Source organism: Anser anser (assembly GCF_964211835.1).
Source record: "Anser anser genome assembly, chromosome: 10".
Classification (NCBI taxonomy): Eukaryota; Metazoa; Chordata; class Aves; order Anseriformes; family Anatidae; genus Anser; species Anser anser.
In genome coordinates, this window is record NC_139730.1 from 12,980,134 (window position 1) to 13,004,380 (window position 24,247).

The following is a 24,247-nucleotide window of genomic DNA, read 5'->3' on the forward strand; positions in this document are numbered from 1 at the left end:
CGCCCCTCCCCCCGCGGCGCGCATGCGCCACGCTTCGTTCCTCCGCGCCTCTCTGTGATCTCCCGCCGGCGGCTAGAGCGGCGCGGGGGGGCGGGGCAGGAAGTGACGCAAGGGCGGGCGGCGCGGAGGCGGAGGGGCGGCGGGCGGTGAGCGGCGGCCGCAGGTGAGGCGGGGCCGGGCCGGGGGGGGACCGGGAGGGGCCGGGCCTGGCACGGAGCCGCCGGGAGGCGAGGCCGCGGCGCCGGGACCCGCGCGGGGCCGATCCGGTGGCGGTCGGGGCCTGGGGGAGCGGCCGGGGGCGCCGCGGCCTGGTCCCGGCCTCCTGAGGGCCCCGGCTCGGCCCGTCGCGGCCCGGGCTCGCACCCTGCGCCTCACGCAGCCCCTGGGGCCGCCCCTCGGGCCCGCCGGGTCTCGGCCCGCTGGGGCCCGCGGCGCGCCGAGCAGCCCCGTGCGGAGCCAGCGCTGCGAAGGGCTCGTTTTAAAGCATTGCGCCTGGAGTGGTGCGATAACGGGCTGCTCGGGCAGGCTGCGCCGCCGGGCTTCTTGTAAAACCCCCCGGAATCACGGGGGTCGCTAATAGCCGCTTAAAAGGGGCCGAGGGGGGCTGCGAGGGGCATGCAAACAGTAATTCAGAATATACAGGTGTCGGAGGGGAGGTTCGGCTTTGCAGGTGGGGGTGAACAAACAAACACTTTCCTGTTTCCCACCTGTGAGCGAGTGAATCGTTCGCTGGCTGCGTGGCTCTTTCCCTCTCCAAGTGACCAAGTACAAGAGCGAGGTGCGCTGAGGCAGTTCCCCTCCTTTGGGTTTGTTTGCAGGCAAACGGAGGGATCTGTTCCTTTATTTATTTGTAAAGGGACGGGGCCTTCTCGAAAGGAGTCCCTTTGAGGTGGTGGTGTGCACTGAAATCTTTGCCTCCTTTTCAAAGAGATGCAAAAAGCAGGAAGGGGAAGGAGGTTTTAGCCGTGCCACAGGCTCTCTGGGATGCATTATCGGTGTTCTGCGAGTACTTCTTATCGGCCGTCATTGTGGAACCCAGGTGGTGTTGTTGTGGGTTAACATAAATACACAGAAATGGGAAAGGGAGGAGGCTGGTCCTGAGAAACGAGTGGCTTGGTGACCAGATCCGTGTTTGTTTCTCCCTGGAGCCTCCCTTACGTCTCCTGAAAGCTGGGGGAAGGGAGTTTTTATTGTTCCTGGTGGCACGCACGTGTCCCAGCTCTCTCTAGGTAGTTTTTCTTGTATCTTTTTATTTTCTGTGAAGCTCAGGACAGAAAGGGCTTGAAGAGAACCGAAACGTCTCCCGCAGAAGTGTGCTTTAGGTGCTGTTCATCCTGGGTCACGTCCCGCACTCCCTACCCCTGCGTGCCCCATAACTGAGTGAATTCCCAGCGTGATCCATCTTCCTGGGGGTGACGGCACGAAAGGCAAATAACGTGCAGTGGCTGTTCTCTCCCATGAGCCTGTCAGCTCCCCTGTGCCGCTGTGGTGCCAGCGAGGCTGTCGCCTTCCCGGAGCTGTGTCTGCAGAGAGAAATCCCTGACCAAACGCCGCGCTTAGCGGCTCCAAGGTGTGCTGGTGCAAGTCCAGTCAAGCGTCAGATCTGCGAGGGAATTACACGGGGCTGAGGGTGTAACAAAACAAAAAGTGCGTCTCCTTGTTTCCTGTGTCCTTGCAGGGCTCGGTGCGGGTGCTGGAAAGCAGCGTGGCTTTGTTCAGCCGTCACATTGTGACAGCAATGCTAATCCTGGCCCTGCAGAGCACGAAGACTGCTGTGCTGGGCTCCAGCGCTGTTTTCTTACCCCCCGCTGCACCTGTCTGTGCTCTTTAAGGTGTTGGTTTTAATTTGGAGGTGCTGAGGTCAGCATCCTCGCTGTCAAGTGTTCGCAAAAGCTGTTCTTCTCTGCTGTTTGCACACCAAAACTTTACAGAGGGAAGAGAAAATTCCCCGGTTGAAGCTCCGGAGAGAACACACCCAGGCAAAACTCCGTGCTCTGTTTGGAAGCTGTTAGCCTTGAAATCCGTTACCAAACTATTTCTTCAGTTATGCAAACAGCGATAGGGCTTCCAAACGTGCAGGCAGGGCCCTGCGCAGGGGTTTAACGTGTTGCTGTGTGTGGATGTTACTTGCAGCCCACAAAGAAGAGAGGAGCTGACGAAGCCGGAGCCTGGGTGGGAGGCAGCGTGGTGGGCCGGGGGATGCAGCTGGTGCCGATTCGGGTTGTCGTTCCCTCATCTTATGGCCAGGCCCGCATCTCTTTGCAGCAATCGAGTCCCAGGATCATGGCTACGGACTGGCTGGGGAGCATCGTGTCCATCAACTGTGGAGAAAGCCTGGGGGTCTACCAGGGGCGAGTGTCTGCTGTGGACCAGGTCAGCCAGACCATCTCCCTGACCCGGCCCTTCCACAATGGGGTCAAGTGCCTCGTGCCAGAAGTCACCTTCAGGTTAGTGTGGGCATTTCTCCTGCGTTTTCCAGTCTGGGTGCATATTTGGGGTGATTTTCCCTCAGAAACGTGCTCTTCGCCTTAAATCTCCCTACTGCTACTGAGCAGCTTCAGATGAGAAGCACCACTGGCGTTTCCCTTGGCCTGTGTGCAGAAGATTGCTAGTTTTTGGTCTCTGCTCTGTGTTACAAGTGCTGTGAGGATCCGTGTGAGCGTGTATGAATGTATTTGTGTGTGTGATTTCTGTGTATTCTGTGTATGTGTGCACTCTTTGAGTAGTTGAGGGCTTGGCTCCCTCTTTATGCTTTGCCCTCAGCAACACGTGTTATTAAAGTGCATCAGGGGAAAGCAGAGGGGGATCTCACCTAAAATGTTGGCCAGCACAGGTAAATTACACGCAGTGGTTAAATCCAGAGCCATCTCCTTTCTCTTCCCGTGTTCTTTCCTCCGTGCAGGCAGGGAATGGTTTGGAATCAGGGCGCTGGATCAGCGCAGTGCTGTCGTGGCTCTCCTGAGTCCCTTCCCACCAGCTCCTGCTAACGCTGTGCTCAAAAAGAATAAACAAGAGTCACTTGTCACTGGACGCCTTCCTGTTACCTCTGCAGCTTTCCTATCACGATAGCTAAGTGCCTGAGTCACCGATTTAAAAATAAGACCAAGTGCTGACTGCAGGGAAGCCTTTTTTCGTAGAAAACTCTGATTTTTGAAGAGACTGTGGGAAGGACGATTCTTTCAGGACTCTTGCTAACTTCCAGGCTGTTAGTTTTATATCCCGATTGGACGCAAACTTTATAAGGTTACATTGAACACCCTAACTTCTGGTTCGTGTCTTGCAGTCAGTGCAGATGGAGGAGGTCTCTGTAACCACTTCTTTGTTTCACTTTGGCTTGTGCTCAGTGCTGTGTTGGTTTTTTTTATCCTCTGTCTTGAGAAACAGCGAGCACATCCTTGTCTGAGCATGAATAGCACTAATTTAAGGAGAGTTTTTTGTAGGAAAGGATTAAAAGTAGTAGCACCCTCCAGGCTGAGGTTAATTATAATAGCTAGAAACTGCTGAATTAACGCAGATTTTCTCAAAGATCTGTGCTGGCTGCTTTCATTTTCTGCTTGACCAATCCCTGTTTCAGCTAGGGACAGAACCTACACCAAATCCAGGTGCCGTTCAGAAATATTTGAGATTTTATTTAAAGTTCATATAGTTTCAGGCGAATATTTCGATGTCTGGAGTGTAGCCTGTGTTTGAGTATTAAAAGGTTTTTTCCCCCTTCATTTTATTGACAGTGGCATGCAAAACCCACTGGGTAATGCTGCATGATTTTCTTTCAAGGCTGTTTTTTTAAAAGTACCCTGACCACCAAGTTCCTGAATGTCTGTTTTCCTATTCTTTTTGTCTTTTAGGGCAGGTGACATTACTGAGCTGAAGATTCTGGAGATCCCGGGCCCGGGGGACAGCAGGTCGTGCGGGGATCTGCAGCAGACAGAACTGGGCATCCCGGGGGTGGGCTGCCAGGTGGGGCCCAGCCAGAACGGCACCGGCAAGATGTTAAAGAAGCCCATCTCCAGCAGCGCCCCGCAGAACATCCCCAGGAGGGCGGACGTGAAGAACCAGGACATCATCATCTCCCCCCAGCAGCAGTGCTCCAAGAGCTACATGGATCGGCACGTGGAAACCCTGACTCAGTCCAAAGGCTTTCGGCGTAGGCACAATTCCTGTGAGTATGTGTTCTGCGTTCTGCAGCTCTCCACCCGGGTCACTGCCGCAACATGTGCCCCAGTTCAGCAAAAACATTTCAGACGGTTCTGGAAACTTGCGTTTGTTTCCTTTTGTATGTGCGTTGCCACCTGAAGGGCTGAGTTTTACAAGTATAGATCTTCCGAGGGTCTTCCACGCGTCTCAAGTTGTACAATTAGATGTTGTGACCTCTGCCAGAGCCTGGTGGGAGCGTTCAGGCAGCGCCATTAAAACGTGCAGCACCTGCCTTGCAAACAGAGGTGTGTGTACCGCACAAGCAGCCCCTGTACGGCGATACAAAACGCTGCGTTGGGTGAGAGTCGTCAGCTGAAGCGGGCTGTTGGGTCTGATCTGTCATTTCTGGCTTGCTTTGGTTATTTCTTATTTATTTTCTTTACAAAAGACATTCTGTTTCTCTAAGCTTGCAGCTACATCACCAAAAGGCCAGCAGGGAACGTTGTACAGAACTGCTTCTCTGCTGTCCCTGTTGCCATTGCACTGCTGCTAAGAGTTCTTCGGAGGCAGATGCTCTCTACCCTTCCTTGCTGTTGTTTCCAAGTGAAACACCTTTCCTGCTGGACACAGAAGTCGGTGCTGCTCAGCTGAATAGCGAGAGCAGGGAACTTTAACTCGGGTGTGCTTAGTGCTTGCCCTGACCGACGTGGAGGAACAGCTGAAAGCAGCTGGTCCCAGTGGAGGCCAGATCCCTGTCCACCATAATACTTTATCAGCTAAAATTCGAGCGCAGGGTTGTCTCCTTGGCTTCTGTGGGGTGTTGGCAGTGATGTTTGCAGGGTGTGGGCCTGCAGTGGGCCTGGTTCACAGGCTGGGAGGGCTGCAGCGGAATTCACGGTGCCGTGATTTGCCCGTAAAGGCCGGTGTTACTTAGGCTGCATGCAGGCATGGTGCTCGCTGTTTCAGAAGCATGTCTGTCCAAACTAACCTTCAGAATCATACAGGTAAGAGGGAACCATGTACATGACTTTATTTATTAGGTTCAGGAGCATTTTGGATCTGATGTTGGTTGTGTTGTGGGAATTTGACGAGCTTCCCATGGCCGACCTGAGTTTAAACTCTTTTCCCCTCTTGAGGGCTGTTGAAGGAAAGCCTCTGAACTTTGAAATGCTGCAGACTGTTCTGTGTGTCTCTTGTGAACGTGGTAGAACAAAGGGATGTTAACAAAAACTCTCCTCTTGCTGGTGTTGCTGAGAACTACCAGCCTTTACGTTTAGGGCATGTAAGACAAGATTTAAAAAGAATAACTCCTCCGTGTTCTCCCCCTGCTCTACATCCATGTATAATCTAGTCTCACCCTTTTCTTCCCTCACTGCTGGCGTGAGGTTAAGAGGTTGGGCTGAAAAGAACAGGGGACCTGCTACAGGAATCTGGGAGGCAACAGGGAAAAGATGTATGGGCACAGGGTGGAAAGGAGGCTGTTGCTTATCAGTGGGACTGCAGTCCTACCGTGTCACTGCTCTGTAACTCTTTGCCCATCCCTGTTTCAGTCCGCTGAAGAGCAGCCCCGCTTGAGCATGCAAAGAGCAGCACGCTGGTGTTTTCTTTGCTGCAGCGTTTCTCAGAGAAGTGTGGTTGACGCCTGTTTACGTAAAAAGCCAATAATTCTTCAACCATTTCTTTGTCAAAGTGAACTTTCAAATCTAATTAGTGGAGATCTCACCCCGTGCATTAATCTGCTTCATCAGCATCAAAGGTTGCAAAATGTAGAACCGAATAATGCTAGTTCATATGAGTTCCTCGTTCCTCTTGTGTTTCCTGATTGAAAACGGCCCGGTTGCCAGCCTGTTTTTCCTCTGAAAGGAACTAGAAACAACTGATGATGTTGCAAAGCTTTTCTATTTAAAGCCTGCACAACCGTGACCTATCACAACAGCCCCCTACGAGTCATTACAAACGGTATTTGCTGTGCTGTGTTGGTTAAAAAGCACAAATTAACGCGCTCTAATGAGGCTGATGTAAAGATAGGATCAGCACGTCTCAAAGCCAGGCATCCGTTATTTTTATTTCTGTTCACAAATCTCCAGCCAGCTCTCACGCTGTGCCACGGCTGGCTATGTTCGCTTCTTTTTGCCCTCAGAGCCCCCTGGGCTGCAATTATTGAAACATCAGTATACATCTAGTGTAGTTCCGTGACTTAAATGTTGAAGCATTAGTATATATCAAACCTATTTCCATTATTTAATTCTTTCCCTTGCCTTTTTTTTTTGTTTTGTCTTGAAAAGAAATAAAAGCAAGGTGAGCAGGGCCAATTAAACGGCGAGATCAAAGGCTGCGCCTTATCTGGAGAAGTTCCTGGGCCTCTGGAAGTTTTCCTCCCCCACCAACAGCTCTCGTTTTCTGGAACAGCTGCAGCTCTTCTGATTTCTGATAATTTGATCAGTTTACAAGGTTGAACAGCCTTTTGTTTTTAAAGTATTTTTTAGAAGGACAATTTCTTCAGTTTCTTATTCCCTTCTGTTTTAAAGTGATTGCCAGACAGGGTTGGTAGGAGGAGGAAGGCCAGAAAGGCGGGGGGTGGGGGGGCGAAGGCATGTTTTGAGGAAAAACTCTTTTCAAACTACAGTGGCAGCTACCAGGTTATCTGAAGTAACTCATGCTTTGCTTTCTTCTTGCTGGACAGAGCCTGTGGCCGGATTACCTCGCTTAGCACTGTTCAGGCAGCATCTGGTAGGTGTGGGGTGAGCAGCGAGCCTTTCAAACCGCCTCAGCACACCAGCAGCTCGCATCAGTTTTACAGAAGCCCGACAGCAGGTCAGATTTTCTCTTACAGACTTTGTTTGAAACGGGTTGAACAAGGTGCGGATCGTAAATGAGGTAGAAAATTGAACTCTTATTCTCTGCAGTGTGTGTGGCGAGCAAGGCAAGCGATGCCTGAAAGTCTCCAGCGGGGAGCAGAAGAGGTGGTGGCTGCAGGAATCGAGGGAAGGCCGGGCTGAGACGTCAGCCCGACCCGAAGCTGTGTGGTGCCTGGGCTGGAAGCTGACCTCCTGATGCCCTTTAGCGTGCTAAGTCAGGGACAAAGTTCCCCCTTCGGAGCACTTGTGTGACAGAAATCTATAAACAACAAATAGCAGCCCAGATTACACAACAATGGATTATGTGCCCTGCTGGCACGGGGCTTGTTCATGCCAGGGCTGGCGGTAAAAGCTCCCGCAGGGATCTCGCAGGAAGGCAGCCAACTCGCTAGAGACTTTACATTTGCTTGTGTGCTATACAGAAGTGTTTCTTTTTTTTTCCAATGAGAAAAAGCTTGGGAAGTATTGTTTATCTTTCGAGGGAGGCGCTTTTCTGCGCAGTGCTGAGCCGCCAGCTCGATGGGGAGCCATGTGCTGTTCTCCTTAGCAAGCTGTGCACAGATCGAGGAGCTGGGCTGGGAGCTCTGGGTTTCGGTAGCCCTGGGAGGCAGTGGATCCTCGTGCTGGCCTTCTCTCTCATTTTTTGAGTTTTCCCCCGCTCTGTGGGGTAATGCAGCCCGTCGGGTGGGTCAGCAGGATTGTGGGGTTGGCACCCGCTGGATGAGCGAGCTGCCCGGGACAATGCCAGCACGTCTCGATTTGATGAGGTATGGTCTTGGCTCCCAGTCGTGGTGTCTGCAGGGAGCCCAGGAGCTTTCCAGCCATTGTTCTTCCAGCTTTCCTAACGCGGCGTTTTATTCTGTCAGCATTCGCACGCTGCTCGCATCAGCTGCTTCTCTCCCCTGGGCCCATCGCGTGGCGATGCTGCCGGCCCCACGTTTTGTTTCGCAGGTCAGCTGAGGGGAGAGCGGAGCTGTTTGCAGAAGAACCTGGCAGCGAGCGTAAAACTCTTGTTGGGGAACAGGAACAGAGTTGCCAAAACATTCGAGAGCCGCACAAGAGGCAGGCTTGTTCTCCCATTGTGTTCAGAGCAGGCTCCAGCTTCTTCATCTGAACTTTGAGTCCCTCGCCTACTGCTTCGCCTGGCAGTCAGTGAAGTGCTTGGAGGACTCGGCCAGTTGTGTAGGTCTGGGCTTTTGTTTCTCGTGCCGCTGTTAGTGGCAGCGTTAGCTGTGGTCCCTTCGTGTGGTGGTGGCCGCCAGCTCCAGCCCAAGCTGCGTGCAACTTGGGGGTGCTGTGTGCGCCACCTTTGGTTTGGGAATCCTTCGGGGCTACTGAAAAGCTTTCCCTTTCTCAAAGCTGTACGTGTGAGTGACTGGTCGCAGCTCCTGGGCTGAAATCCTCCTTGCCAGGAGGCCTCACCCTTTCCCTCTCCCAAGTTGTGTTTAGTTGCTAGCGATCCTTGACTTCTGTCCTTCAGTGGCTTCTTGACAAAAGGTGCGTTACAGAAGTCTGGTCTCACCCAGTTGTTTATAAAAAAAAATCCAAAGTCCCGAGCAGCTTGAAAATCACTGTGTCTGAAAATGAGCTGCCTGCTATAATTAGTAATAATTTCAAATAATTATAAATAGGCTCCAGAAAGGGAGTTCTGACAAAGCGTGGTGACGCTGACCGCATGACGCCGCAGCGCTGGTTTCGGTTGCCCCAGCGTGCACAGAAGAAATGTTTCCTACTGGCCCTCGTGCTGAGAGCAGCAGCTTTGAAGCGGCTTTGTGCTACGGCTGGTGGAGTCTGTGACACGGGAGGTTAGCCTAAATCCTGCAGGCAGGCGGCAGGAAAGCGGTCACTGGAGAGGGATTTGGTTTCTTTCTTTACAGGGGAGAAGGGCTCCACAAAGCCTTTGGGAGGTTGGGGTCTTGTCACCCTCATTTCAAGGTGTGACATACCGGCCTCTGGCTTGGCTGCTTTTTCAGTTGTTGCTGGATTCGTGAATTACCGCGTGATTGGAGACGGGAGCTGCAGCAGCTTTGGAAGGGAGTGCTTGAGAGCACCGAGGTCTATTTTGTTCAGCTCAGGTACTCGAGGCACTCTGCCGGCCGTTTCAAAGAGCTTCCCTGGTGTGGGGGCTGGGAAAGCTTTTGGGTGAGTCACCTCAACAGCAGAAACAAGTGATGTGCTGCCTAAAATAGGGGGAAAATTAACCAAGAGGGAAAATCCTTCCTGAGATGAAGCTTTCCTAATAGAGAATAAAGCTGGTTACGTGTTCCATGCTGCACCATGACTTTCTAGGGATAAGTTAGACGTGGTGTTAGGGGAGCTCATGGTGAGCTCCGGCAAATTTGTTTTACAGCGTGACAAAGTCCTCGATAAGCCCCGGAGAGTCCCAGGCGAGGCCACCTTCCAGGAAGGGGTTCCCAGCTCTGGGCTGCAGAGCCTCTGCTGGGTAGGGAAAGTGGAGGGAGCTGCTTTTTATGGCCTCTTCTCTTAGAGGGTTTGGGTAATTGTAAGTGTTCTGAGCTAACTGCTGCAATTTAAGTTGTGTAATTGAGCTACTGAATAACTTTGTGGTAGAGAAATGAGTTCTGTTCGTTAACTTGGCCAAAATCAGCACGTTGGTCTCCAACAGACCGGTTCCAGCCCTGGTTCTGAAACGGGTGAGTGCTCGTGCAGGAGCTGAGGCGAGGCTCCTTTGCTGTCCAGGTGACGTGCTCTTCTGCCGATGGAGCAGAGCACCTCACGCCTGGGAAATGGGGGAAGTGGGAGCTGCGATTAGGTGGGCAGCTTGTGGCTGCTCCGCCCGGCTGGCCCGGGGTTACAAACAAACCTTTCTAGGCAGGGAGAGAAAGCAGCCTGCCAAGACCAAGCTGGGCCTGTCTGCGCTTCTGAGGCTAACAGGTAACTCTGTGGGACACCACGAAGCTTTTGCATATTGCAGGTCTTTTGGGGTTGATTTCTAAATATCCTCAGATGACTTGAAGTTCTTCCTGCGCCCTCTCATTGACTGCCAATAACGTGTAAAACAAAAAAAGTGGCTTTTTCAGCCAGAGATGTATGCAGGGTGATGGACGAGAGGCACGTGTCATCGTGGTGACTTGGTGGTAATTTGTTTGTGTGTTAGCAAACAGGTTCTGTCCGCAAGCTCATTTGTATAAATAACATTCAGGGATGTAAAATCTCTCCTAAAACACGAGAAATATTTTAGGGAAGCAAGCACTTCTGGTGTGATAAGTTACTCCATCTGTTGGGCAGTGGAGGTGGTAACTGTAATTGCTGAAATTGGCCTGAAGTATTTTCTGGTGTCTGCAGGTTTAACAGTGGGTATAACTAACAGATTAACGTTGTCTGGTCTTGACTGCGTACGGGTGACCTGCGGAATAATGTAAGATATAAATAACGGGGTATGTCAGCCTAGTGACTGCATTTGGGTTTGTACCATCCCTCAGAATGAGACTTCTTCAACTTCATGTGAGAGAAATCAGGCTGTCACAGTTACTGATTGGAAATAATTCCCCTTAAACATGTGATATGATGAATAAGTAGAAAAATGCAGTATGGAAAAGGGAAAGGACTTCATCGTGGCTTACAGAAATACACACCTACTGATGGCAAATGAGAAAGAAACATTTACTTTCAGGGGTCCTCCATCAGCAGGTGGCTTACCTGTTTCGGAAGAAAACACCCACGGTAGCCTCTGAAATTTAGGGAAGTTCCATGACGGTCTTGGGCCACGTGCCTGCACAAACACAAGCCCAGTGCAGTTCTAGACCAGGGCTTGCTCAATACCTTAGCACTAATATAACGCTCTCTTGCATTAAATGAGCAGAAATGTTTATTTTGCTACTGGGGTCGAGCTTGTTTTCCTGCCATTGCCAGAGGAAAGTCCCTGAAATCTCTTTCCTGGTGCCTCGTGTTGTGTGTTCTGTTGGCATTACTCACGCTCAGATAAGCTAAAGGCGAGGCCTGCGGGTTCTTTGGGAAGCAAGAATCCCTCGAGTCAATAGACACCAAACGTGAGCTTTCCTCTTACAAAATTTCCTGAGAAAGCAGGCAAGCAAACATGGCTTTTTCCATTGATGACACTTTTTCCATTTGTATATTTTCAACTTGCCTTTATTTTTGTTCAGGGTCGTCCAGCAGCCGCCATCCAAACCAGGTGACTCCGAAGAAGAGCGGCCTGAAAAACGGGCAGATGAAGAGCAAAGATGATGAGTGCTTTGGGGACGACATCGATGAAATCCCAGACACGGATTTCGATTTTGAAGGGAACCTGGCCCTTTTCGACAAGGCAGCCGTGTTTGAAGAGATTGAGACTTACGAGCGGAGGAGCGGCACCCGTTCCCGTGGCACCCCGAGCGAAAAGCCGGCTCGCTATCGGCACGACGAGAACATCCTGGAGTCGGAGCCCATAGTCTACAGACGGATTGTCGTACCCCAGAACGCTAACAAAGAGTTCTGCACTGGTATGCCAGATCCCTTACTGATAAGGATGCAAACTCTGCAGCTTTGCTGGGGCACACGTGGTGGATTTTTCCCCCGGGGGTGTCTGTCAGCTTGACGTGGTACGAGCAGGGGCATCCCTGTATGTAAGGTCGGATCTGTGCCTTGCGTCTCCGTACAACCTTTAGTTGCCATATTTCTGAGATCAAAAGTATTCAGATAGGGCAACAAGGTAAGTTGTTTGCAGGGAGGGACAAAGCTGGAGGTTGCATTAAAAAGAACAGAAGCTGAAGTGGAACCACTTGAATCTGTGCTTTGATTTCAGTGGCGTGACGAACGTGCGTGGGCTTGATCACTGGCTTCTGGGAGGGAGGGCTCTTCTTGGGGTTCCAGGGTATGGGAGCGTGTCGTAATTCCTGCTCTTTTGGTAGGAGGCAGGGGACTTCAGGTGGTTCTGGTGCTGCTTGGGTAGCAGTTAGGGACTTCTGTGTGGTTATAAGGAACTTTAAATGTCTTTGGTATGGAAAGAAATGGTTCTGGCTCTTCCCGTCCATATTTCCAACCGCTCGTGTACAAATAGCTTTTTATGGGGGTTTTGGTTCCCCCCTGCCTCTACTTCCTGCGCGTTGTTGCTGTGTGAAAGAACCAGAGCCTGCAAGCCTGATTTATGCAGAAGGGTTTATGCGTGAGGGCTTGACTATTAGGAATCTTTGTATATACGTACGCATGCCACGAGGCATAGCGTATTCACTTCATGCTGCTCTTTATATATGTTCCCTGTAACTTGAGTCTAGGCGTGGTACCCTGCCTTCAGCTTGCATCCTTTTTAGCACTTGCAAAATATAGGAGTAAAGGAGGTTCAGCATCCCAGGAACATTTCTTTTCCACATCAGAATAAAATCAAATTTCAGGTCTTTTTGTAGAGAGACTCTAAACTGCTGCACCCTGGTGGTGTGCCCGCTGGGCACGAGGGTAGCCGGGTCCCTGGCCTGGCATTCCTTCTGCTCGGTCACGCCTTCTCTTCTCAGAAACTCCAGCGGGGTGTGAAGCGCTTGATGGAAGGAAGCCGATACATTTACAGTGACCGGCTGCTGTTCAATTAAAAGATGTCAGTTTTTAATGGTTCTGCTGTACAGCGGTATCCTGGCTTTCCGTTTGTGTCCTCTGTTTCCCTGTTGATCCATTCTGATCCAGGTAAAAATGTCCTGGGTCAGTTCCAGCTCGTCCGACTCGGTGTTCTGATTCCAGCAGCTTCTTAAGGACAAGTGAAAGACCAGAGGAAGCGTGTGGTGAGACCTTCCCCTGAGCGCTCTCTTTGACGATTTTAAGACTTCCTGAAGCAGAAGTGATATTTTAGTATTAAGAGCTTTAGATGACTTTTTCTTCTGCTTAATTTAACCTATTCCTCTTTGAGCCTGTGCAAGGTCTGTGTTGCTGCAGCATCCTGCGGCATGAAGCTCCCGCAGTTGGCTGCGTACTGCGTGAATAAGTACTTCTTCCTTTTTGTGCGAGCTTTTCTTGGTGGTAAACTTGCTGCTTGTCAATTCATCTTCCAGCTGGCGCGTTCCAGAGGAGACAGGGCCTCTGTGTGGGTCTGAAACAAAAGCTACCCGAGCGTTAGCTGCCAGTTTGAGAAGTACAGCTAGTGCGGTATTCTAGAAGTACGGTTCCTGGAGGAGAAGTGTTGTGCAACAACCAGTAAGCACCAGGACCTAGTTCAGGGGATGGAAATGAAATTGTGTTTGCTAAACTGCCGTGTCCTTTCCTGTGGAAGCTCCTGGCTCCGTTTGCAGCCCGCTGAAAGGGCTGCTGTCGGCTTGTTTTGCTCTTGGCAGGTCTGCCCAGGGAGGTGGCAAACCCCTCTCCTCTGTAGTTGCAGGGTCTCGCCGGCCTCATTAGCTCCTGGGGGGTGCTGAGGCCCCCAGGTGGGGTTCTGGATTTGTTTGGAGGAAAAGCCATCACGTTGCACGAGGGGCATTGCCAACCGCTGTTCCCTGCCGCCTGTGCTGAGCAGGGCACGGTCCCAGTCCTGCGAGCGGTGCGAGAAGGGTCCCACGGCTGCATGTCTCGAGGTGTTGTTCCCACAGAGGGCGACTTCCTTTGTGTCAGCGGAGGAAGTTTACTTCTGCTTCGGAAATGCTAACGGCCGTCTAGCAAAAGCTCTTGTAAACAGCTGTAGCTTGCCTGCTGCTGACAGCCTTCGGCCGAGCGCCCTTTGTAGCCAGAAGGACAGAGGGATAGTCAGTGTGCTTGGGCAGCGATGGGCTGTCACTTGGAAAGCCCAGACCTCTTTGTTTAGCAGCTGGAAGGAGGGTGCTGGGCTACAGGCAGGCTGCCTCTCTCAGCGGCTCGGAGAGCAGCAGCTGCTGAAATTAGCTGAGAGTGCCAATCGCCCTGAATGCCGTTATTTTGGATACATCTGTCACAGGATTTCTTCTTATTATTCTGAATTCTCTTTGTGGAGTTGTTTTTAGACTCCTGTAGGGATCTCTGCAAAAACAAAACACAACAAAAAACACATCCCCTAGCTATAGGGGAAATAAGTACTTTATATTTCTTCCCTAGGCCAGTCTTGAAGATGAGTGTCTTAAAAGAGCTCTGGCTGACAGACTAATCGTTCTGTCTGCTGTAATCACACAGAGTGATGCTGCTTGGTGATTGACAGCGAGCTAATATCCAGCTCTCGTCACCGTGGGAGAGGAGAAGGGTCTGTGGGATCCTCGCATGCTCTTTTATGCTGTGTTTCCATGGAGCTCGGAAATAACCAGAGCCGTGCAGCAGGAAAACCAGCAAAGTGCTGGTGCCCGTCCTCCAAAAGCCTAATCTGCAGGGCTCACAGCCTGCGTGGTGGCTGCCGGCTGAAAGAAGCCGAGCCGTGTGGGATGTAAGCAAAGCTTGACAGGCACTTGAGTCCCTCAAGATGCTGTTCTGAGAGCTAATTTTGTGGTGCCAGGCAGTCAAGTGTGTGTGCTAGTATGTGTTCGGAAGTAGAACAGTAAGTCGTTAGGTCTTCTGAGGCTTTTGGCTCAAACTCAGCACTGAAGGTTGGATGAAAGCGGCTTGGGTTCGTGTTTCTTTGGGTCCCTTTGCGATTTTTCTTTCTTAACCACACACAGGTTAACACGGTTATCCCTGACAGCCTGCAGTTCAGCTGTCCTCAGCGAACAAGAACTTGGGAAAGGTAGTTTTTCTTCCCTCCTTTGGTTGCTGTCTGTTCACGATGTTTTGTGCCTGAAATGATCCTGGAAATGCTGAGGGCTGCTTGGTCCTTCAGTGGATCCCCTCTTCGCAGGCCGTGTGCCATCCTCTGTGGCCTGAAACCTCTGTCTGGCCGAGACAAAGCATGGTCAAACTGGAGTCCGAACACAGAGCAAGAGGGCAGCTTTCCTTGCTGCCGCCTGCTTTCCTGGCAAGGGAAGGGTGAGTTGTGCAGGGGGAATGGCAAGAATGGGCACGAGAGGGCCGATGTGGATTCCTGATTCAGCACAGCCCCAGCTTCAGCAGCGTGCTGTAGGCTACCTCGGTGTTCCCATGGTGCGAAAGGCTTTGGGGTTTGCCCTGCTGACTCGAGAAGGTGATGCTGGGACAGACAGAAAGAGGGGAAGCAGTGCTGGCTGTCTGTCCAGAGGTCTGGAGCCACAGGGAAAGGATTACGGTGGAGAGAATGGGAGTAGAGGTGGGGATCTGCTCCGAACGTAAATGACAGCTGGAAGCTGAGAGCTTGGCAGTTTTCTGGTCGTGACCGACTCGTGCCCGTTCCTGGGGGCTCCACGTGTGACTGGCTCCCCGGTATTTCACTGCTCTGTCCTCTCTGGGGCTGGGGCCTGTTATCTGTCTCCCTGTTTACCATTATGCCACGTTGAAAAGGGGAAGTGCAACTGTTTAACAAAAGTCTGCCTCCCTGGCAAGGCCAGTTGGTGATGCTTTTATGAGGTGTGAGCTGTCTCTCCTGCTCCTGGAGCTGTCTAGCTAGAGAGCTGAACCGTGGGCTGGCAGGGGCCTCTGTCCTGCTGCTGGCTGCCCGCCCTGACGCTAGCCGTGGGGTCAGGTCTTCCAGCAGTAGCCACAGAGCCAATGTTCTATGGGTGTGTTGGAGCTCAGAGGAGTTCCTGGCAGGATGGAGCATCTCGGTTCGCCATCGGTGACTCTGTAATCTCAGGCATATTGGGCTCTCCAAACTTTCCTTTTTCACTTTCTCTCTTCTTCCCTCTTAACTGTGTTTAATCACCGCTAGCACATGCCACGTGCGTGCTGTGGGCTCCAGCTCGCGGTGATTAAACTGAATCAACATCTCCCTCGTCTCCCATCAAACTGGGCTGAACTCCTCACACCCCACAAGACCCCATCTTCCTGCTTTCGCACAGGTGCACGCAGTGGGCTTGTACCTGAAGCCTGGCTTTGCGAGCAGTGGATGTTGCTGAAACAGCACCTTCAGGGGCATGCCAGGATGAGTAGAGGATGGCCGTGTGCCAGGTGGAGGAGGTATTCCTTTCTTTCCCTGCAGTGCTGGCGAGGCTTTGTCCAGAGCAGGCTTTCTTCTAGCTAACGCTGGTGGTGTGGAATGTGAGCTGTTGCCATCGCAGTGCCTCTTCTGGAAAGTAAGCGGGATTTGTTTCCAGCTCAGCTGCAAGAGAAACTTGAGCTATCAGTTTGTCAAGTTCAAGCTCAAATATCAGGCCAAAAGTTGATATTTGTTTCTCTGTGCTTTCCCTAACCACGCTTCAAGCCTGTCCTTCAAGAAACTCCTTTTCCACACAGTAAGGAGACGGAGGAAGAAAATGCGTGCGTCGGGGCAGATCGGTGCAGCGGGGCCGGGCTCCGGAGCTGAGGCTGGTTCTGTCCTGTGACAGAGGCAGCGTGGCTTTTCTTGTGCCACATCCTTTCTCTTAGCTTTTAGCTCTTCAGGCTGTGGATGGATCGTGGATGTGTGTAGTGTTTCGGGATCTCTGAGTAGGGTGCAGGTGAAGTTAACTTCATCCAACCGCAGGACAAAGCAAAGCAGTTGTGGGGTGAAGCTGCTGCTCAGCCCAAGTGGATTGTGCATTGATGCTGGGAGAGGTTACGTTGGGATGGCAGCCAAAACTTCCGCAGAATTTGTCTTAAGTAAAGATAATGACGATTTAAAAAAATCAGTCTAGCCCTTAAGGTTGTGGGGGAAATGATTCCCGTTTGGAATAATGTGTGGGGCAGGTAACTGTTTTCCTGAGTCCGCAGACAGGTGGCTCCAGCCCCGCAGCCAGCATGGGGCAGCAAACAAACCAGGAATATCCCGTCTGCCCCAAGTGCACACGGGCTGTACCCACCTCGTGGCACGGGGGTGGTTTTCCTCCAGCCGGTGTGCGCGTAGCGTGGCACGGGGGAGCCTGAGGAGGTAACTTGTTCGTGCTCAGGGCAGAGTGTGCCCCGTAAGCCGAGTGCACTTCGTGTTCAATCGGGCCTCAGCAATACCCTGCGTGTCACAAAACTGTTTAGTCTTTATCTTTCTTCCAGGCAGCTGTAAAATACATTTATTTAATATTAAAAGGCCTGGGCTAATTTATTTTATTACCTTCATTACCAAACAATAAAGATGCACTGTCCAACCCAAACATAATTAAAGTTGGCAGGAGTTCAGTTCTGTTGCAGCCGTGTTATTGTTTGTGGGTTTACACGTCGCCTCCTTGATTGCTTTCTGCCCGAGTTTATTTAACTCCCTCGGCCGGGCTCTGATAAGCCAGTCTGACTGGTCGGCCCTTGCGTGAGTGCAGAGAAGGGAAGTTCTCTTGGCATTGGAGCCTGCTCCTGAGAGGGAGACAAATTAGGATAAAGTGTAGCACAAGCTAAATGCTAAATACAAGTCCATCCCGCGCCAGTAAGCCCCTTTGCATTAACCCGCTGGGCACTGGGTTTCCTCCGGCTGGTGGGAGCTGTGAAACCTCGTGGTGCCAGGGGAGGGATGTAGGGAGGGGTGCGAGTGGCTGGAGAGGAGGAGCTGGAGATGGTCGCGCTGCACCAGGTAGGGAAGGATCAAAAGCTGGCTCCTCCGCCTCCTCGCGCAAAGCTTGAGTGGGGAATTGGAAGGCTCCCCTCTGGGGGTCCCTCGCTTCGTGTCAGCAGAGGATGTGCCTCACCAAGCTCCCGGGCGACACCCTGACCTCGGGTGGCTCGTTCCGAGCCCTCCCTCCGGCTTGACGAGCACGGCCCGGGGAAGGAGCAAAAATGTGAATGGGAACGAGCCCGAGCTGAGCCTTGCGTGACTCCGGAGGCTAAGAGGGCGTGTGAACGGCGGGCAGGTGCGTGACTGGTGTGACAGGCTTAGGATTATTAGTGGCTTATGACTCCAAACGTTCGGCGGCTGCTATCAGGAGTCTGAAATGACTTTGATAATGTGTATGCTTGCATGTGTGCTGCGTGTAATAAAAGATTATTAGCAGAGGTAGCTTAATCGGCTGTTAGCATGCGAGGTCAAGTGTTTGAACACGTTTGGTCCCTCCGTGGCTGCGGAGCCCTCAGCTGGTGAGCTCAGAGACGAAAGCCGGAGGGATTCAGCGGAGCAGCTAGGCGGGATCTACTGTTATCTCGCAGGAATACCCGCGACGTGGCTGCCACACGCTCCGAAAACCTCAGGATGCACAGAACCTGCTGTTGCTGCGGCATCTCGGCTTAGTGGTTTGTGACCAGCACCCCGAGGAAACGTGGCAGTACAAATGAGAATCCTTTTCAATTAAAAATGCGCGTTGCCTTTCTCATTTGAATGTGGCAATTGCTTGTTACCACTGGTTCTCATGCTCTCTTTCTGCAAAGGAGCCCGAGCCTGCGAGTAACTGTTAGGTTTCCTCTCAGCGGATGTGCGCGCTGTGGCTGTTCCCCTTTGAACTCGTATCGCTGCAGAGCATTTTCACTGGGCCTTTATTATTGCTGTGACTCCGCTCAGCTCTTCTCTCTGAAACGTGAGCAAGGAAGTCTTGCAAAGAATTTCCAGCAAAGCGAGGCTGAAACAGCTTTCTGCCTTCGCTTTTGTAAACAACCTGCACCGTAACGCAGTCCAGGGCACCGAAAATGCCAGTAAGGTCCCAGTTCGTGCTGATTTTACAGGGTGAGCAGCTGGTGGTGCTCTGCCATTTGCCTGAGCTGCAGCAGAAGTCTGAGTCCTGAACCCTTTTCCACCCGTTGTGCCCGTCCCCCTGCACCTTTCCTGCCTGTCCCGCGGAGCAGGAGCTGCCAGCCTATTTCCCAGTAAACCCAGAGCCCTCGCTCAGCTGGACACTGCCGGGGTTGCCTGTTCGGCTCAGAGCAGTGCTCGTGAGTGACCTGGGCAGACAGAGCCATGGGGTGGTCTTTCTGGCAGCTGTGTGTGCCTCCTGCACGTGGAGGAGCTGAGCTGCACGTCTCCCTAGCCGGGAGGCGGTCAAGGACCCCCGGACCTTGTGGGAGGATGCGCAAGAGGAAGAACAGCCTGTATTTCTGATCCCACACAGGGGCCAGTTGTCAAACACAGGGTGAAGCAGCTTCGGTATCAACTGCTTTAGAGAAAAGTTGGATGAAAGAGGTGGTATCTGAGGCTGAAGATATTCAGGGATGTCGTGCTGGCTGCACCAGCAATTTTCTCACCCGACACTTAGCTTTTGCACTCTCTTCTCCATATAACTGAAAATAGCTGCTCAGGGTTCCTTGTCCTCTGCTGCTGAGCACGCCACCAAGCAAGTGCTACGGCTCCCCTCTGAGCGAGCTGCTTTCTAGAGGCAAGGAATCCTCTATATTTATTTCCAGGTGAGTTTACTGCAGGGATGATTTGTGAAGTCGATGCCAGGCTGGTCTGCTTGGAGAAGGAGCATGTAAAGAATTGGCCGGAGGAGTTGTTCAGGTTTGTTTTCCACCTGCTGCTTCCCCACGACTTTTGGCTGTGGAAGTGAGCAGGAGCGGCTGTATTCTTCCGTAGGCGCTGTTCTCGGTGCTTGACAAAACCTCCCTTGTCCGTCTGTCTCCTGAGCCGTGTGCTGGGGCAGTTCCTGGCTCGCAGACGCAGCTGTCAAATGTCTGAGAAGCACTGTTCCCTAGCCCCTGTTCCTTCAGCTGCGTCGCTCCCCTGCGGGATCGTGATTTTGTGCCTGCAGCCGGCCGTTGGGACACGGCACAGCCCCCGCGGTGGGGACAGCGCCTGGGGGACGTTTGTTCTCCTGTGGTTGTGGCGTGTGTGTTAGGGGCAGGGTGTTCGGAGCTGATGGGGATCGAGGAAGCAGCTGGTCGCTGTAGCACATCTGAGCTGCTGTGGTGGGAGTGTCTGGTTTGCGGCGTCTGTGACCGAGAGGAGGCTGCTTCTGCCACTGACCTTGCAGGAGATAACTGCGTCTGTTCTCAGTCCTCTAACGGCTCCTGGCTGAGCAAGGGAAGCACCTCCTGAATCAGAGACCTGCAGAGCCCCTTCCCAAGTGCCTGGGGATGAGCTGGGCTTCGGGGAAGCAGCTGGTGTTGTATCCCGGGGGGTAACAGTCAGCTCCCTCCGTCTGCAGCCACGAGGTGGGGTTCGTGGGGTGGCCTCAGAAGGAGCCTGAATTACTGAAGCCTTCTCTAAGTGCTGTCATATAAAATCTTACCAGACTGCACCGTCCTGGAAAATGTCTCTGATCATGTCTTCGTCTTCCTCCCTCCCCTCTCTGAATCCTAGACTCCGGGCTGGTGGTTCCGAGCGTGTCGTACGAGCTGCACAAAAAGCTGCTCTCGGTGGCCGAGAAGCACGGGCTGACTCTGGAGCGCAGGCTGGAGATGACGGGAGTGTGCGCAAGTCAGATGGCGCTCAGCCTCCTCGGGGGACCCAACAGGTAAAGCCCTTCCCGTGAGCTCCCCGGGGATTTGCCCTCTCTAAGCAGAGCTCGCTTCTGTTACCTTGCTCCTCTAAGTGGGGGCAACGTAAAAGAGACTGAGAGGTTACTTGGGAGGTGAGTGTGATGTGGCTGCTGCCTGGCCCTTGTGCTGGCCCTGCAGCTGGAGGCAGCTGTCTCCTGTATGCTTCCTTGAAAGAAAAACCTCACCCAGATGCCGTGCAGACCTTCTGTGGTACCTCACACATCAGCTCGTTTCCCAGGGATCACGCAAACAAGCGTGAGGCTCAGGCTCCTGAAACGGGAGGAAGCCTTGCAGTAGGTTTTCATGTTCTCATTCCCCCTTTTTTTTTTTTTTTTTTCATATTCAGCCTCTCTAGGAGGGGACTGGTGGATTTTTTTTTACTATCTTGGATGGGTGGCTTACTAAGTAAGGGCTTCCTTTTGTCTCCTTTGTCCTGGAAATAGAAGTCTCTTGGGCCAGAGATGAAGCAGAGCTGATGTTTTTTGTCTCCATTTAATGAGCATTTTTTCAGCGAACTTAGCTTTGCACCAATGTAACCCAAGGCTGTTGAAACCATTTCAGAATTTCAGTGAGCTGGCCTTTTTTTTGTAAATAACTAGACTTTTCCTTTGTTTAATGGCATCAATAAAACAAAAGTTGGCTAGTGAGAACGAGCTGTTCAGCTCTTCACAATGCTGAGCTGGCTTTTAGGCATCTGCGAATATCCTGCCCTTTTGGAGCGCCCGGTTTGGTGGCAGGTTTGGAGCGTGTTTGCTGCTCTTTGCACGAGTGATGTGCTGACTGAAAAAGGTCTGCTCTGTGCCTGCACTTACAGATCTGTTGGTGTGGGCAGGCACTCGCACGTGTGTTCTTATGTTGTTGGTAGGTGCTCCGAATGATTTGTTCTTAAAACAGAAGGTAAGCCCGAACAGTCGCAGTCTTCTGGTCATGCAGCAGCACGTTACTTGCAGCCCAGGGCACAGCTGTTTGATTTAAAGCAGTAAGGGGTGACCTGCCAGGCAGCGCTGACCCTCTCAGTTGGGAAGTCTCGTGCAGAACTGCTGCAGCCCTCGTGCTGGCTTTGGAGCGCTCCCTGTTTTCCACACTGCATCAAACTACTGCCATTCTTACAACATCCTTCAGAATCAGAGGGATGGAAGGGGGAAAAGAAGCCTCCTAAAAGTGAAAAGGCACCAAATTCAAGCTTGCTATGTGGCTAGTGAAAACGCATTGTCAAAGCAGGGAACAAGCTGGCTGTGTGATAAGCCGGGCGAGGCTGGGACCGCTGTCTGCTGCGGGGGCAGAGAGGTCTTGGAGGGAGCCTGCAAGCAGAACAGCTCTCTGGTGTCAGCACTACAAAAGGATGTGGGTTCCTTCTTCTTCCGAGGCAACGGAAGGCTTGTCAAACACCTGTTGATTTGCATCTTGCAGGATGAAGGTGGGAGATCCTTGGGTTTATTGACGTTTCCTTTCGGTCTCCCCTCAGGCTGAACCCGAAGAACGTGCACCAGCGGCCCACGGTCGCCCTGCTGTGCGGCCCCCACGTCAAGGGGGCGCAGGGCATCAGCTGCGGGCGGCACCTCTCCAATCACGACGTCCACGTCATCCTCTTCCTGCCCAACTTCGTCAAGATGCTGGAGTCCGTCACCAACGAGCTGAACCTCTTCAGCAAGACGCAAGGCCAGCAGGTCTCCAGCGTCAAAGGTAAGCGAGGGGCAGAGCTGCTCTCCGGCCCAGCGCCGTGTGCTGAGCTCGGCGCTGCCTGCCCGAGCCAGCGGCACCATCTAGCGGCCCCGAGAGGTCCGGCAGTGGAGCAGTTGTGCTGATGCAGGTGTCTGTGCGAACACAAGAGCTGCTGTATGGGTGTGAGTCAGACCAGCCATTCTCCTAGGATAAGGCTCGCCTTGTTCAGCAGATGGAAGCTGCAAGTAAATGAGCATCCAACTGCTGTTTCACACCGAGCGCACATCCTCGCTGAGCTGTGAGGGTGCTGCTTTGGAATACGCCACACAATGCGGCGACGCTCTGCCTTCTGTGAGCCAGCTGGCTTTTGGTTGGCACTCCACCAGCATTATTTTCAGACCTAGCTCTTTCTAAAGTATTTTCAAACCTAGCTCTTTTAAACTCTGGGGGAGAAACAAACCTGGGAATTAGGGCACTGCACAATGCTTTGTGCTGCAGCGGGGTGGGGGGCTGTGCGGTGCTGGTGGAGCTGTGTGCCCAGTATAATAAAACAGCAGTCCTTGCACCGAGTGCTTCATGAAGAGAGAATGCAGCAGGTGAGTGCAGCGAGACCAGCAGATCCCAGTGGGGCAGGGCAACACCTGCAGCTCCCATGTTGCCATTCCATAGCAAATCTAATCAACATGCTCCAGAGCAATACACATTTTTTTTTCCAATTGTGCAGGCTAGAAAATGGCTTTTTTTAGCGGAGAAAGTCATCCCCTGCTTCCCTGGGCTGCCTGGGCTGGAGAAGCCAGCTCAGTGGTGCCATCTGGGGCAGGTCTGCTGAACTGCTGGCCGCTCAGTGAGGTTTTGTTTTGGTATCTGAAAGGCTGTTGATGTTCTCCAGCAAGTTCAAGAGCTTTTAAATATTGATGTCAGTGTCTCCTGCAGAAGGACAGCAATAACAGCCCTTGAGGCCAGACTGCATGCAGCAAGCCTGTGGGTGCTGGAGGCAAAAAGGAGAAGTCTCTGCTGGCAGCAGAGGAGGAAAAGGGAAGGAAAAGGAAAGGAAAGAGAAGAAAAAGGAGAGAAAGCACCGAGCCTTGGATCGTGTTTTCAGGCTGGTCCTCGGTGCTCACAGTGCTTGTATTTCTTTCAGATCTCCCAGATACCCCTGTTGACCTAGTGATCAACTGCCTGGATTGTCATGAAAATGCCTTTCTGAGAGATCAGCCTTGGTACAAAGCAGTTGTGGACTGGGCCAACCAGAACCGGGCGCCCGTCCTCAGCATAGACCCTCCGATAAACGAAATGGAGCAGGGAATCGACGCCAAGTGGTCGCTGGCCTTGGGGCTGCCCCTGCCGCTGGGCGAGAGGGCAGGGCGCGTGTACCTCTGTGACATTGGCATTCCCCAGAAGGTCTTTCAGGAGGTGGGAATAAACTACCACTCACCCTTCGGCTGCAAATTCGTCATCCCCCTGCACTCCACTTAGAGCCCATCCAGCCACGCGGATCTGAAGGGAGAGAAGAGAGAAGGATGTCTGTCAAATAAGCTGTCTGGTGGATCCTGACTAGTAAACTCGTGACGCCTTAAGGATGTGAAGTTCTGGAGAGTTTCCTTCCAGAAGAAAAGTTGTGTATTTAAAAAAAAAAATAGTCATAAAGCGAAAGAAAAAAAGAAGGATGCAAACGTTCCTGCAAAGCTGTCTTCATTCTCTTGTGCCATTGTGTGAAGGAACACGCAGGAAGGTGGTGCCTGTCCCTGGCCAAGGCAGCTGATGCTGCCCAGGCCTGGCCAGGGGTCTGTTGGAGGGGCTGTTTGAGAGGGTCTGGTGCAAGCAGTGGGTAATTCGGAGGCTTGAGACGTATCTCCCAGTCCTTCTGGGCGGAGAGACCCAGCAAGGTGTCCTGCTGGGAACAGCACCCCTTGGTTGTGTACAAATAACCTTTTGTTGCAGTCGTAGCGGGAGGGAGGAGTTGGTTTTGCTCAGTTCTGTTGGACACCCCCCCCCCTCTGTTTTTTGTCCATGAAGGCAGCTGTAGCTCGCTGGCCCTCCTGGACCTCCACTCCTCGAGGAGAGAATTCCCTCTTCAGAAAGCTTGTGCCAGGAGCCAGAAGCTCTCAGGTAGCACATGCTCCAGGAACATCCGTATCCTCAGCTGGCTTTTACTCATGCCCTCTGGCTTTTTGTTTGTTTGGGGAGCGAGGTGTGGTTTGGAAAATAATTTTTCTATTTTTTTTTCTTTCTGGCACAGCGATTGTCTGAATCAGGGGAGGCACGGCGAAGCAGGGAAGCATTGCTCTGCCTGTTCCGTGGTGTACGGTGCAGGAGATGTTTGGATGAGCTCC

The 24,247-nt window shown here is 52.4% G+C and overlaps 1 protein-coding gene across 2 annotated transcripts; it reads left to right on the top strand.

Moving 5' to 3' along the window:
- Positions 1-4: 4 nt before the first annotated feature.
- EDC3 (enhancer of mRNA decapping 3) lies at positions 5-23,599 on the top strand. 2 transcript variants are annotated; one of them, XM_083850616.1, is made up of 7 exons: positions 5-163; positions 2,266-2,447; positions 3,846-4,159; positions 11,117-11,452; positions 20,074-20,227; positions 21,718-21,935; positions 23,056-23,599. In XM_083850616.1, the coding sequence occupies exons 2-7, from the start codon at positions 2,284-2,286 to the stop codon at positions 23,388-23,390; spliced, it is 1,521 nt and encodes a 506-aa protein (XP_083706742.1). In that variant the 5' UTR covers positions 5-163; positions 2,266-2,283; the 3' UTR covers positions 23,391-23,599. The 2 variants fall into 2 exon arrangements, with proteins under 2 accessions (XP_083706742.1, XP_083706743.1); XM_083850617.1 differs by lacking the exon at positions 5-163 and adding an exon at positions 304-778.
- Positions 23,600-24,247: the final 648 nt, after the last annotated feature.

Bases quoted from the DNA above. Each gene is read 5' to 3' on its own strand.
- EDC3 (XM_083850616.1), top strand. From the start codon at position 2,284: ATGGCTACGGACTGGCTGGGGAGCATCGTGTCCATCAACTGTGGAGAA. The intron at 2,448-3,845 runs GTTAGTGTGGGC...TTTGTCTTTTAG, and splicing joins GTGCCAGAAGTCACCTTCAG to GGCAGGTGACATTACTGAGC. The intron at 21,936-23,055 runs GTAAGCGAGGGG...TATTTCTTTCAG, and splicing joins GCAGGTCTCCAGCGTCAAAG to ATCTCCCAGATACCCCTGTT.